The sequence below is a fragment of the Balaenoptera acutorostrata genome, chromosome 20, assembly GCF_949987535.1.
Source record: "Balaenoptera acutorostrata chromosome 20, mBalAcu1.1, whole genome shotgun sequence".
In the NCBI taxonomy this organism is placed as follows: domain Eukaryota; kingdom Metazoa; phylum Chordata; class Mammalia; order Artiodactyla; family Balaenopteridae; genus Balaenoptera; species Balaenoptera acutorostrata.
In genome coordinates this window covers 54,704,055-54,717,445 of record NC_080083.1, presented here as the reverse complement: position 1 = coordinate 54,717,445, position 13,391 = coordinate 54,704,055, and the positions used below count along the sequence as shown (strand labels likewise).

At 61.0% G+C, this 13,391-nt stretch overlaps 1 protein-coding gene across 8 annotated transcripts; it reads left to right on the top strand.

Annotated features, from left to right (window-relative positions):
- Nucleotides 1-841: 841 nt before the first annotated feature.
- Nucleotides 842-13,300, top strand: TMC8 (transmembrane channel like 8). Of its 8 annotated transcripts, none has more exons than XM_057536609.1 (16): nucleotides 843-1,331; nucleotides 1,919-2,192; nucleotides 2,383-2,531; nucleotides 2,878-3,027; nucleotides 3,319-3,401; nucleotides 3,931-4,067; nucleotides 4,351-4,498; nucleotides 4,867-5,037; nucleotides 5,346-5,485; nucleotides 6,951-7,074; nucleotides 7,418-7,515; nucleotides 7,698-7,881; nucleotides 8,108-8,166; nucleotides 8,256-8,414; nucleotides 8,836-8,914; nucleotides 9,404-9,967. In XM_057536609.1, the coding sequence occupies exons 2-16, from the start codon at nucleotides 2,041-2,043 to the stop codon at nucleotides 9,659-9,661; spliced, it is 2,091 nt and encodes a 696-aa protein (XP_057392592.1). In that variant the 5' UTR covers nucleotides 843-1,331; nucleotides 1,919-2,040; the 3' UTR covers nucleotides 9,662-9,967. The 8 variants fall into 8 exon arrangements, with proteins under 8 accessions (XP_057392593.1, XP_057392592.1, XP_007185835.1 ...); XM_007185773.2 differs by having other exon boundaries at nucleotides 844-1,331; nucleotides 2,039-2,192; nucleotides 8,036-8,166; XM_057536608.1 differs by having other exon boundaries at nucleotides 844-1,331; nucleotides 8,036-8,166.
- Nucleotides 13,301-13,391: the final 91 nt, after the last annotated feature.

Sequence of the window (13,391 nt, the reverse complement as noted above, 5' to 3'; positions counted from 1 at the left end):
CGGGCCGAGAGGTCAGTCAGCCCCCAGGGTGTCATCGGCCAGGGTGTGAGTCTTGTCCACCTGGGAGCTCTACCTAGAAACCTGACCTCAAAAAAGCCCGGCAGGCCAGAGGAGAGTCACCCTTGGGTTTGAGAAAAGGGTGGGATTTGGACACTGGTGGGGGCCATTTCTGGTTGGGAGAAGCCTTGAGAGGCGGGCAGGGTGAAAGTGAGCTGGAAGGCAGAAAGGAAGGAGAGGGCCCTCCTGGAGGGGAGGACAGGTGGGCCAAGCCAGGATGCCCAAATAGAGAGTCGTTACCTCAGGATGGATCTTGGTACAGGCACCTCAGCCTGGAGAACTAGCTCTGCCCAGCCCCCACCTCTCCCCCAACACTACTCCCTGCCCTGCACACCCATGCTCCAGCCACGTTTTACTTGCATGATCCCAGGCACAACTTTAAAGTCACCTCCTCTGGGGAGCCTTCTGGGATTGAACCCTGTTGGAGCATGTGCCACTTCCTATTGACATGTACATTTGCCAGTCCGTCCCCCCTCTCCCGTCCCGTCTCTATCTCTATGCTCACTGTGTGCCCAGCACCAGCACCCAGCCTGGGGCCTGGCATGGGGCGCGGAGCAGGAGGGGGAGCAGGCGGGGAGGCAGAAAAACCACTGGAGCTCGTTAGGGATGAGGGGGCCCTCAAGGAGGCGGAGAGGGAGAAGGAGGAAGGACAGGACCGCGGGGCCTCCCAGGGGGTCCCAAGAGAGAGAAAGGGCCGAGAAAACTCGCCGGGGCGGGGCATGAGTGCAGCCGGTTCCTGAACGCTTCCTATAGGCCAGACGCTGGGCCGCTTCGGCTTAAGTGCCAAAGACGGAGGCGGGAAGTTGAGAAATAACGTCTACGGCCTCTGAAAATCGAGCAGCCCCAAGTGGTCGGACCCACCCCCTAAGTTATTGCACTATGGCGCCCTCTGAGCCGAGCGGAGCCGGGGCTACCGGCGGATAAGGGGCGGGGCCCGCGCCCCGCCGACCGCAGCCCCGCAGGGTCAGACCTTCCGCCCAGACGCCGCGGGTGCCCCGTGGGGAGGGGAAGGGCCCGACCCCCGCCCAGCGCGCACGCGCCGCGCCTCTCAGCTGCCCGCCGGCGCCCCGCACCCCCTCAGGAAGTGCGGGCCTCAGTGGAGCGCGGAGGAACTGCCGGAGGTGGGGGAGAGAGGAGTGCGGAGAGGCGACGGCTAGGGGTGCTGGGGTTCCTGTCATGTGACCCCTCCCCTCGGCTCTCTCGCAGCCCCGCCGGGAGTGGCGGGAGCCAGTCGGAGGACGGTCTCCTCCGGGGACTTGGTCCCTTGTCCCCAGGTGAGCTGGGTGCATAGTGGGGGGAGGGGGGATCGTGAGGGGGCGGAAGAGAGAACTGAGGCCGAGGAGCTGCTGGCAGCTGGCGGGGGAGGGGTGAGAACTGCTGCTGAGGGGCAGAGGGGTCCCTTCCTTCCTCCCTTTCCCACAGGCGGGCTGTAGCCACGCTTCCCCATCTGGGTTCCATGGGGGGCCGGGGTGGACCCAGTCCCGGGATCTGGACCACCAGGTAGAAGACAGAGGAGGTCCCAGCACGTCCAGATTCGAGGTGTTGCAGGATGCTGAATCCAGGGAACTGCTGGGGTTTGCGGCAGAGAGGTCTTCCCAATGGGAGAATCAGCACATGGAATTGTCTCTTGCCAGAGGGCGATGGGGAAGGGCTGCGGCCACTGGTAACGGGTTGCGGTGGGGCAGAGCGGGCCTTGGGCCCCACCGCACTTAACTGTGGCCACACCTGGCCTTGGCTTTGTTTGTGACGTCCCATCTTTCCGAGCCCTTTGGACCTTTCTCCCCATTTGACAGATGGGGAAACTGAGGCCATACGTTGCTTTGAGATGTGGCTGGAGACTGAGCCAGATCTCCTCCAACAGGATTCCTTCTCTTCATTACTGGCCATGCCAAGGCCAAGACCGTGAGACTCACTCAACAGCCACCCCACATCCCCTCCCAGGAGGGGGAGCGTTACAACCCCAACTTCAACCCCATCACAGAGATGCTGAGACAGTGGTCGGTGCAGGCCCCAGGGGAGCCAGAACCTGAGCCGACGGGCGAGGAGCTATGGGAGCAGGAGATGGAGCGGCTGTGCTCCTCCCAGGAACCTGTGCGGGTGCTGCCCTATGCCATGGTGGACAAGCGCTTCATCCGGTGGGTGCCTGAGCACCCTGCCGAACACAGCGGAGGAGGAGCAGTGGGGGTGGGGAGAGGATGCACCTGTTGGATGGGGGGTGGAAATCACCAGCAATGGGAAGACTCCCTGGCCCAGGGCGCTGCTCTGCCTGGCCAGGTGGGCATGCTGGGTGACTCAGGGACCCCTCCCATCACCACCCCATCCCAGGCAGCTGCGGGAGCCCGAAGGGGTGAAGACCTCGTGCTGGCAGCAGTGGCGTCACAGGCAGCAGACTGCACGACGGCGCCTGGGGGAGGCAGCACGGCGGCTGGCCCGGGGCTGTGGGCTCTGGGAGGGGGCTCTCTACGAGATCGGGGGTAGGACCTGAACCCCAGTCCCCACCTCCTGCCTCCCGTCTCTGGAGTCTCAATGTCTAGTTTAGAAACCAGAGGAGGGCATTATCCCCCTTGCCATTGCTCCCCTCCACCCCCACCAACCCACCCCGCCTTCCGCACACATCCCCCTCTGCCCCCAGAGCCACCCTTCAAACCTTGATGGATGATGGCACCCCTGGTGGCTGTTAGAGGTACTGCTAGGCCAGCCTCCAGAACTGGCCATTAAACTGAGGTCCCTGTGAGGCTGGTCACCCACACCCCCCAGCCCTCAGGTTATCAGCTGGGCCCACGGCTCGGCGCCTCCTGACCCACCTGCTGTTCCCCGCAGGCCTCTTTGGCACCGGAATCCAGTCCTACTTCACCTTTCTTCGCTTCCTGCTGCTGCTTAACCTGCTGACCCTACTTCTGACCACCAGCTTCGTCCTGCTGCCCCTGACCTGGCTCAGCCCCCCTGACAGAGGACCTGCTCTGAACTTCAGTGAGTGCCTGGCCCACGGAGGGAACAGTGCCCCCCGAGCCCACCTGAACCCTGGGGGGCCTGGTCCACTGGGACAGCCCCAACCCTCTGTGTCCAAACCCTGGGCATCGTCCTGCTTGGGTCCAGCCCTGAGGCTCTACTCGATCTCGCCTTTTGCATGACAGGCCTCCTGACGTGCCCTCAGGACCCTGCTCAGGCCTCCTGAGATTGGAGGCTATGGAGTGGGAGGGGCGGAGTCTCACCTATGCCTTGGGGACCCTTCCCTATTGGACCCCTCTCCCTCCTCGACAGCCCTCCAGTGTCCTGGTGGCCACCAACCCCAGACTGGTGTTCCCAAGTTCAACAATCTACTTTGGAATGTTTTCACCAGCAGGGTGAGTGGGTCTGTCCTGGCTATGGACCAGGGAGGCTGGGGGACATGGGGATCTAGTTTCAGGGAAGCCCAGTCTAAGAGGACCCTCACCCCTCCAAGGGCACTTTGGCTTCTAGGGAGACGGTCCTCCACAGACAGGCTGGCTGGGTCAGCAATGGGGTCAGAGAGAGGCAGAGGCCACTGTGCACAGCCCAGGCCCATGGACGTGTGCCCACGGCCCTCAGAGCCCAGCTGGGGTGGGGGTTTGAAGGACAAGAAGGGAAAAGTGTCCAGGATTCTGGGATAAGCACCACCCTACCCTCATTCCTGGAAGCCACTGGGTGGTTACGGCGCGGGCTCCCGTGTTCCAGTCCTGGCTCTTCTTCCAAGCTGTGTGTCCTTAGGCAAGTCGCCTAACCCTCCTGAGCCTCTGTGAAATGGGGATACTCATATTCCCTACCTGATGGGGTTACTGTGAGAGCTAATGTGTTAACAGCAAGAAAACACTTAGCACACAGCCTGGCTCAGCTGTCATCGTCTGACCTCCCCAGGCCTTCAACAACACCTTTCTCTTTTACGGCACGTACCGAGCGGGGCCTGAGAGCAGCTCAGTATACAGCATCCGCCTGGCCTACTTCCTGAGCCCACTGGCCTGCCTGCTCCTCTGCTTCTGTGGGATTCTACAGCGGTGAGAGCAGAGCCCCTGCCTCCACCCCTTCCCAGGGGGTCTTCCCCGATCACCCCTCCTTGGCGTGGTACCCCCAAGCTGGCAGGGAGTCCCTGCCAATGGAGATTCCAGGGCCGGAACTCTGCATCCCCAGCTGCAGACCTCAGGAGCGGGGCCACCGCTCCTATGTCCCCACCCCCCCCACCCAGGCCGAGGCCAAAGGCTGCACCTAGGGCTGCCTGGGGCTTCCCACCCCAGATCAGAGCCGAGCCAAGGCTGAGCCCTGGCCTCCTGCCCCCTCCAGGATGGTGAAGGGGCTGCCACAGAAGATGTTCCTGGGCCAGGACTACAGGTCGCCTCTCAGCGCCAAGGTCTTCTCTTCCTGGGACTTCTGCATCCAGGGGCAGGAGGCAGCCACCATCAAGAAGCATGAGATCAGCAACGAGTTCAAGGTGTGTGTGAGGACGTGCATGAGTGTGAGATGGGAGTGTGAATGAGTGTGAGAGCACGTGGGACTGTGTGTATGAGTGTGTGGCTTGAGTGTGGGAGCGTGTCTGTGTGTGTGTGCACACACGGTTTTCCAGCTGGAGGCGGGGGCTGTGCCGTGTCTGGGTGTGAGCGCTCACCTGCATGGTACTCTGGGGGTGCTCTAGATAAAACCAGCCCGTCTGTCCCCGCCTCAGCGTCACCCCAACCTTGCCTAGAGCCTGGCAGCCTTTCTCCCCACGCACACCGACCCTGGGGCTGTCTGCCAGCCCCCTCGCCTTACACCTGGGCCAGCCCTAACCCGCCTGTGCCCCTGCCCCTGCCCCCATGACAGGTGGAGCTGGAGGAGGGGCGTCACTTGCTGATGGTGCAGCATCAGACCCGGGCTCAGAGGGCCTGCCACCTGCTCACCTATCTGCGGGTCAACATCCTCATCGGGCTCCTGGTGGTTGGGGCCATCAGTGCTATCTTCTGGGCCACCAAGTACTCGCAGGACAACAAGGAGGTGCCAGGCGACTGACATGCATTTATTTAATCCTGGCCAGACCTGGGGGAGGAGACGGGATGGTCCCACTTTGCAGAAGAGGAAACCGAGGCTCACAGAGGTTAAAGCAATTTGCCCAAGGTCATAACCAAGTCAGACAGGCTCTACCTGTGGATATCCCCCTGCTGCCATGCTGCCACTGGGAATAATCCGTGGGCTTCCAGATTCCGGGCCTGCACCAGAGTTACACTTGAGGGGGTCGTAGGGGATGGGGGAGCCGCTGGGGGCCCTCCAGCCCGTGGCACCCCCTTATCTGCTTCTTCCCACAGGAGTCCCTGTTTCTGCTGCTCCAGTACCTGCCCCCTGGGGTCATCGCCCTGGTCAACTTTCTGGGTCCCCTGCTGTTTGTTTTCCTGGTCCAGCTGGAAAACTACCCTCCCAACACTGAGGTCAACCTCACCCTTATCTGGTGAGTGACACCTTGGGGGTGACAGGTGGGACGGAGTGTGGAGGGCATTGAAGGGCTGTGTCCTGCCGCCCGTCTTGGTTATCACCTGGCACCAGGGGTCCCGTGCAAGGGAAGGCAGGCAGCTGCTCCCACACACAGTCTGGGGGGCCCCGGTCTAAGGTTCTCCAGTCCCCACCATCCAAAGCAAGCCAGTGACTGTTTTTGCCAGGGGACATTGGGTACCACAATCACCCACCTAGGAACACAGCTCCCTCCCATGTGCCCCGAGGGTTTACACCCCTCACCTTGACATCCTCACGTGACCTGTGAAGTTAGGACCATCCTCATTGCCACTGGATAGCTGAGGACACTGAGGTCTGAAAGGGTCAAGCGCCGTGGCCAAGGGAGGCTCCCCATGCTGGGGTGCAGGTTCAAACTCAAGCCCTCCTCTGCCCCCAGGCTCTGCTCTGTCTCCTCTCCCAGGACTCGGGTCCTGCCTTGGACCCACCCACCCGCGGGACCCCACACACACACCAGCTCCAGCCCAGGTTCTCTTTCCATCTGCCACCCACCCCTCACTTGGCAGGGCCTGCTTTTCCTTGGGCTTCCCTGGCACAGAAGCTGTCCGGAGCCCATTCTGCATCCCTCCGAGGCAGATTGTGTTTGGTTTGTAATTTTATTTTTGGAATGGGTAATAGCACGTGCACATGGTAAAAAAAAAACAATTCAAAATGCTCAAAAGGATGAAAGATAAAAATAAGCCCCCACCCACCCCTGCCTTCCTCAACACAAGAACCACTGTTCCCAGCCAGGCTCCGGCCGTGCATCTGCCTTGAAAATCCACACTTCATGGGACTTCTCTGGCAGTCCAGTGGTTAAGACTCCATGCTTCCAATGCAGGGGGCAAGGGTTCGATCCCTGGTCGGGGCACTAAGATCCCACATGCCGCGGAGTGTGGACAAAAAATAAAAAAAAGAAAGAAAGAAAGTCCACACTTTGATATAACGTGCAGGCAGTCGTTTTGGGTTAGGCCACCCTACCTGTGTGATCCAGTTACATATTATTCAGGAGTATGCATGCACGTGTTTGTGATATATGGACAGTGTAAATGGACTAGGGCATTAGTAGTCCTTAGAAGAAAGATCTCACCTGCGTTAATGATATAAAAGCACGTATGTGCCTGTGAATCTCCAAGCTGGATGTGAGGGGAGGATGGCTGGACTGTGCCGTGTTTCCCAAACTGATGTAAAGAGAACCTTTCTCCTGTGAATCATCTGGAGACGATGATTCTAGGGAACGCACTTTGGGAAACATCGCCGCGGATGGAGCAGTTTGGAAGGATGCTGGGCTCTGGGTTTAGAGGGGGCTGGGCCCGGGAGAGACTTGAGCTCATGCAGATGTCAGCCACACCTGTGTCCCAAGTAGATGTGCCTTGTACCTGGGCTCCTCCCCTGACACAGTCCCCGCCCCCTCCCCTAACCCCCAGGTGTGTGGTGCTGAAGCTGGCCAGCCTGGGAATGTTCTGCTTCTCGCTGGGCCAGACTGTGCTGTGCATCGGCAGAAACAAGACCAGCTGTGAGTCCTACGGCTACAACGCATGTGACTACCAGGTGGCCGGTGACTCCATCAGGGCCTGTTCCTCCTGTCCTCTGCAAAGCCCCACCTCTTTGATCTCCTCGTCCTTCTCAGGGTCTCACCTTTGTGGGAGGCTGTGGGCAGAGTTGCCCACCCAGCAGTCACCTCCAGGGGGCGCCATTCATATCACATTCTGCACTGTGCAGAGCGGCAGCCCAGACTGTGGGCTTTGTCTGCTCAAATCTTACTCCAGGCCTGGGTTTTAGCTTAGCAATCACATCAGACTCCAGGCAAGGCTCCTAGACCACAGAGTCCCCCAACGGGTGGGTGAGGGGCGTTTGGGGACCGAGGGTAGTGACAGACGCCCCCTCTGACCAGTGCTGGGAGGACTCGGTGGGGGAGGAGCTGTACAAACTCAGCATCTTCAACTTCCTCCTCATGGTGGCCTTCACCTTCCTTGTCAGCCTGCCTAGGAGGTGAGCCACGTGGGGACACTACGGGGGTGGAGTGGGCGTGTCTGGGGGTGGCCAGTGGCCACAGCCAGGGGTGAGGAGTCCTACATGCATGTTTCCGTGTGAGTGTGTTATGGTCCACAGCCGGGACCCACGAGGTCCACACACTTCTGGGTGGTGGGTACCTGGACACTCCCCTCCCCCAGGCTGCTGGTGGAGCGGTTCTCGGGCCGGTTCTGGGCCTGGCTGGACCGGGAGGAGTTCCTGCTGCCCAAGAACGTGCTGGACATCGTGGAGGGACAGACGGTCACCTGGATGGGCCTCTTCTACTGCCCCCTGCTGCCTCTGCTCAACAGCATCTTCATCTTCCTCACCTTCTACATCAAGAAGGTGAGGGCTCAGGGGCTGGGAGGGAGCAGGGCCGCACCTGTGTGGGCACCTCGAGTGCCAACAGCAGAGCAGCCCTCACCTGCTGCTGCCCCTCCGGGCACCTCCCATCTGCACACTGCACTGACCGCCCCCTGTGTCCTTGCTCGCTCCCTAGTACACCCTGCTGAGGAACTGCAGGGCGTCCCCTCGGCCATTCCGCGCCTCCAGCTCCATCTTCTTCTTCCAGCTGGTGCTCATCCTGGGCCTGCTCCTGGCCGCTGCGCCCCTGGGCTATGTGGTCAGCAGGTGAGGGGAGCAGAGGGGCTGAGGCTGCTGGGCCGGCAGCTCCTCACCCGAGCACTGACACCGGCCCTCCTCTGGCGGTCTCTCCCCAGCATCCGCTCCTCATGGGACTGTGGCCTCTTCACCAACTACTCAGCCCCCTGGCAGGTGGTCCCAGAGCTGGTGGCCCTCCGGCTCCCACCCCCTAGCCAGCGCATCCTGCACTACCTGGGCTCCCACGCCTTCCGCTTCCCCCTCCTCATCCTGCTCAGGTGCCTTTCAGGGCAGCAGGGGCCGAGGGAGGGGGCACCCCCAGCCAGTCTCATGGGATCTGGGGACCAGACAAGGAGAGCCCAAGGTCGCAGGGAGCCAGGGTCGCAAGGGCAGGTGGCCTGGGGGTTGCCCTGTGCCCCTGGGCAGCCCCCTCAGGCCCTCACCTGTAAAGCGGGCACTTTAAGTGACCACTGAGGAAGCACGTTGCCTGGTGCAGACACGCTGTGAGCCTGCCGCGGTTGTTATTCTTATTGCCATTTAGAGGAGAGGGGCTGAGCGACCAGCGGGAAGGAGAGGAGAGAGAAAGCGGTGTCTAGGAACCTGGAAGAGAGAAGACCCCAGGAGGTGGTTTTTAAGAGACTGGGGTAGGGAAGGAGGAAGTAGGAGGCTGACTGACCTTGCATCCCCGTCTATCCAAAGCCTTGTCCTGACCGTGTGCGTCTCCCAGTCCCAGGCCAGCGCGAGGGCCATCCGGGGGCTCCGGAAGCAACTGGTGTGGGTGAGTGTCCGCCGGACTGGGGAGGGGTCACGGACTGCGGGCAAGACCCTGTCGGGAGTGTGGCCTCAGGCCGCGGATAAAAGCGGGGAAGGTGGAGGGAGAGAACCGGTGCCTCCGGCCGGGAGCCAGACAACAGGAGTGTGGCTTCAGGCTTGGGGACCCGGTTTAATGGATGGGAGTGTGGGCTTGGGCTAAGGTAGGAGGTGACACTCCGGTGGGGGCGTGGTCTCTGGCCAGGCTGGGGCGGGACCTGATGGGGCGTGGCCTTGGGCTGGGGCGGGATCTGGAGGGGCGCGGTCTATGGCGGGGCGGGGTCTAGGGATAGGGCGGGAGATCGGTGGGGCGGGGCCGTAGCGGGGGCGGGGAAGGGGAAACTGGTGGGGCGGGGCCTCGGAGCTGCTACTGCGAGGTCGGCCGCTTCTCCCGCGGCCGCTGGTGAGAGGAGGCGCCGCTCGTAAACCGGCCGCTCGCTCCCCGCTTCCGCCCCAGCAAGTGCAGGAGAAGTGGCACCTGGTGGATGACCTGTCGCGGCTGCTGCCGGAGCCGGGCTCCGGCGACTCTCTGGGGCCTGAGTCCTCTCACTCCCGAGGTTCGCGCCCGAGATCCTTGTGCCCCGGGTTCCCGTGCCCGGGCTCCCCGGGACCCAGGCCCCCCCGGCCGGAACCCTCCCTTGAGGATCCCGCCGGGTTGCGCGGTGCCCCGGTCCCCATCCGTAGATGCCGCTTCCCCAGCGGTTCGGAGCTGTAGCACCGACCCCCACCACCGCCCGGAGCTTCCCCAGGGCCCCGTGTGCAGCTCCCCACTTCCTGCCCCCTCGCCCCACGCTCGTGACCCCTGGTGACCACCGCCTCTCTCAGTGGGCCCTCCAGCAGGGTGCCCCAAGGTGGGATGCATTCACCTAGGGGCATCAAGAAGAAAATATGGGAACTTGTATTTATGTTTTTATCTCAATCCTTAAAAGTTTCTATTTTTGTTGAATGTTTTATAATATGCATAATATGTTAGTATAGTAACCCATGAATGCAGTTTATAAATATACGTCCATTGGCAGTGCTCAGGAATTGTTTACCCTGGGTAGTACCATTATAAATGTTCAGAGACCTCCACCTGCGGGAAGGGGAAGGCCTGACCGCAGTGAGAGCAAACAGTGGGGGCTTACTGTGCTCTGACTGCAGGCACCCTAGACAACCTCCTGTAATTCCTCCTTCACGTGTGAGACCATTGAGACCCACAGACGTTATGAGTCAGCAGGGGGCAGAGCTCAGATCTGCCCTGCATCATGAGACGCCGAGTGTGGGCCCCGGGAGGTAGCGGAGCCCGCTGCCCAAGAAGGCAGGGCTGCGTCCAGGATTCCCAAGCTTCCAGTGCCAAGGCTGCAGAGGTTCTCAATCTGTGGTGCTCAGCCTCGGAGAACTCCTGAGAAGCCCCGTCAGATGCTGGCCCTGTGCCAGCGATTCTGACGCGATTGATCCAGGTGCAGCCAGCAGCCAGGCATCGGGACTTTCTAAAGCTCCCAGGTGACTCTCACCGGCAGCCAGGGTTGAGGATTGCTGGCCTAAAGAGCCGTCAGGAGGGAAGGTCAGGAGAAACCCCAGGACGTGCTTGACAAGGCTGTACTTCCAGCAGCAGGAGGCCAGCGCCTGGCTGGATTCCCAGCCTGGACATGGCATCTGGGCAGCTCTGGCCCGGCGCCCTCAGTCCAGGGGCTTCACGTGGTCACTGGAGTCTTGGCTGGCTCAGCTCCTCCTGTCGCTGTCCCTCTCTCTCACTCACCCAGCATCACATGACCCATCCGCCTGTCAACAAGTGCCGGGCCCTGTTCTGGGGCTGGCGATGAGGCTGCGGGAGACACGGGGAGCTACGTGCTCAGCTTGGGAAGGGCACCAGCCTGGCCCCAAAGAAAGTGACACACGTTGTTAATTAGCAGCTTAAGGTCAACATGTGGTCCCCGACCAGCAGCACCAACATCACCTGGGAACTTGTTAGAAAAGCCAGTTCTCAGGCCCTACCCCACCTCCTCTAAGGGTGGAGCCCAGCGCTGTGGCTTAATGAGCCCCCGGGGGTGATGCTGTTGGGTGCGAAGCGGGAGAACCTGCAGCGCTGAGGCATCCAGGTCCTTCTCATCACCTTCACGTGCCTTCAGAGAACCAGCCAAGTGCATCACCGGCTGTGAGGGGCACGAGCTTTGGGACCTTGAGGAACTCAAACTCGGGGCCTCAGTTTGCTTGACCAAAACCTGGGGATGACACCACCCTCCTCTGCGTGGTTGTGAGAACTGAATGAGCAGTTATTTACATAGTGTCCTTCCTGGGAGAGCAGTTGAGGCCCTATTACAACATGGTCATTGGCCTAAAGGAGCAAAGTGGGAGAGATGGGAAGGGGCCCTGATGGCCCTGTGACCGTGCCGGCCCAGCGAGGCAACCTGGGGCTCAGGGGGGAGCCATCACAGTCAGCAGGAGGGTTTCGTGGAGTGGGCGACTAGCGGGGCCTTGGGGGAGGGAGGACTCAGACAGGAGATGAAGGCAGAGGAACGGCCTGAGCCAAGGTGTAGAGACAGGCTGGGCGGGCCTGAGCTGCGGAAACTGGGACTCTGAGGCCTCTAGACTGGGCTGTGGGGCCCATGAGGACAACCAGAGTGAAAGCAGAACCAGCACACCTATGGCTGGGCTTGGAGAGCCTGGGGGTCGGGTAACGTTGAGCCTCTACCAGTAGCAAAGAAGACACACGTGGGCAGGGAGAGGCCCGTGGGGTTATTGCAGTAAGTGAAGCCAGGGTCTCTCCAGGTGCAAGAGCCCAGTGCAGGTGCGGGAGGGCAGGAGCCCCAGTGCCTCCACCTTGGGGTGGAGGGGTCCCGGACTCTCCCCACCCAGCCCTGAGAGGGCTCCCAGCTACTCTGACCAAGGCAGCCCAGCACAGATTCCCACCCAGGGGACCCTCCCAGGAAAGTGACGCAAGGAGGTGCTGGTAAGGCCATTTATCATAGAGGAGACTGGCCCTCGGTGGGCAGAAATCACGAAATGTCAGTCTAGTGGGTGACAGGAGAGCTTTGAGGACACCCTGACTCTGCTCCATCTAGGTGACCTGGGCTCACCTGGGGCAACCTACTGAGTGCTGTCACACCTGCAGCCTGTGGAGAAGAGGCACAGAACAGCCCAGAGAAACAGCCCTCATCTGATGGGGCACACACGTAGCCGGGTAGCCGGGGTAAGGCAGGAAAGATGCCCCTGGTCCCACCAAGGCCTGGGGAAACTGTCCCTCGAGTCCACCCACCGTTCTCTGCTCTGACTCTGGCTCCCCAGACACACCGATAAAAGTGGGAGGCTTCTCATGAGCTGCCTCAGCTCGAATCAGAAGCCCTGAGCACAACGTAGAGGAAAAACCTCGAGCTTCTGGGACTTCAGGCAACAGATTGCCCGCAGCTGCGGGGACCCGTCTGACTGCCTTCAGTCGTCAATTCCTTCCCACGCACCCCTCCCGGCAGAGTGAGAACAGACTTTCTGGAAGGGAATTTCGCTAGGAAAACTAAGAGAAGATTAGCTTTTGCCCAAATGCAGAGAGGTAGGTGGGTCGCCAGAGCACATCCCCAGGGGTACGAGTCAGGACTCTGGGTGGCGAGGGACAGATGCTGATTCTTGCCCACTGAGAAGGGACCACCGAGGTGACAGACAAAGCTTAGTCCTCCGGGGAGCTCCAGGACACTGTGCCCAGGCTTGGGCAGGGTCATCCCACCAGACCAGCTTCCCAACACGCCCAGGCCTCATTGGGTGCCCCTGAGCCCGGCCTAGGGGCCCCAGGGCAGGGCTGTAACTGGCCTTCCTTGGGTCAGGTGCCCATTCCTGGGGTGTGAGTGCCACTGACCTGTGAGGCTCTGTAGGAGAGAAGAGCCCGCACAGGAAGCAAATTGTTCCCTGGGGGTGGGACATCTTCCCTGAGGAAGGCACCTGTGTACAAATCAAAGCTCCACGTTCCGTGATAGCAGGAGAAAAACGCATGCAGCTGTGTCAGTGTATAAACAGGGAGTGTTTCAATAAAGTCACTTCATTCATTTAAAAAAAGAAAGCCTCTGTGGGATTGGATGGGTCCTAGTCCCACCTTACCTGCCCCCTCTCTTCTCTCTGCCCTGAGCCCCCAGCCCTGAGGGGTCCAACCCACCAGTTCTTCAGAAGGACCCTCATGATTACATCAGGCCCACCTCGATAATCTGGGATGATCCTCTCGTCTCAAAATCCGCGGGTTAGCAAGCTTAATTCCCCCCTGCTGGCTACCATAACATACTCCAGGGTGAGGACACGGACAGCTTCTACCCCGGGGTCCTACAGCTCGGCAGCGGCAGCGACTGTGAGCCCTGGTGTAGCTCCAGGCCCCTCCTAACTCCCTGGGCGTGTGGGGAGAGTCCCGTCCCGGGCCCAGCCCTGTGGCGCTGTGGCATCCAGGTTATCTCCCCGCTGCAGGCACGCACCCACCCAGGGAGCACCCA

Coding starts and splice junctions, on each gene's coding strand:
- TMC8 (XM_007185773.2), top strand. CDS start 2,041: ATGCTGAGACAGTGGTCGGTGCAGGCCCCAGGGGAGCCAGAACCTGAG. Junction 3,402..3,930: donor GGAATGTTTTCACCAGCAGG/GTGAGTGGGTCT, acceptor TGACCTCCCCAG/GCCTTCAACAACACCTTTCT. Junction 7,882..8,035: donor TCACCTTCTACATCAAGAAG/GTGAGGGCTCAG, acceptor CTCGCTCCCTAG/TACACCCTGCTGAGGAACTG.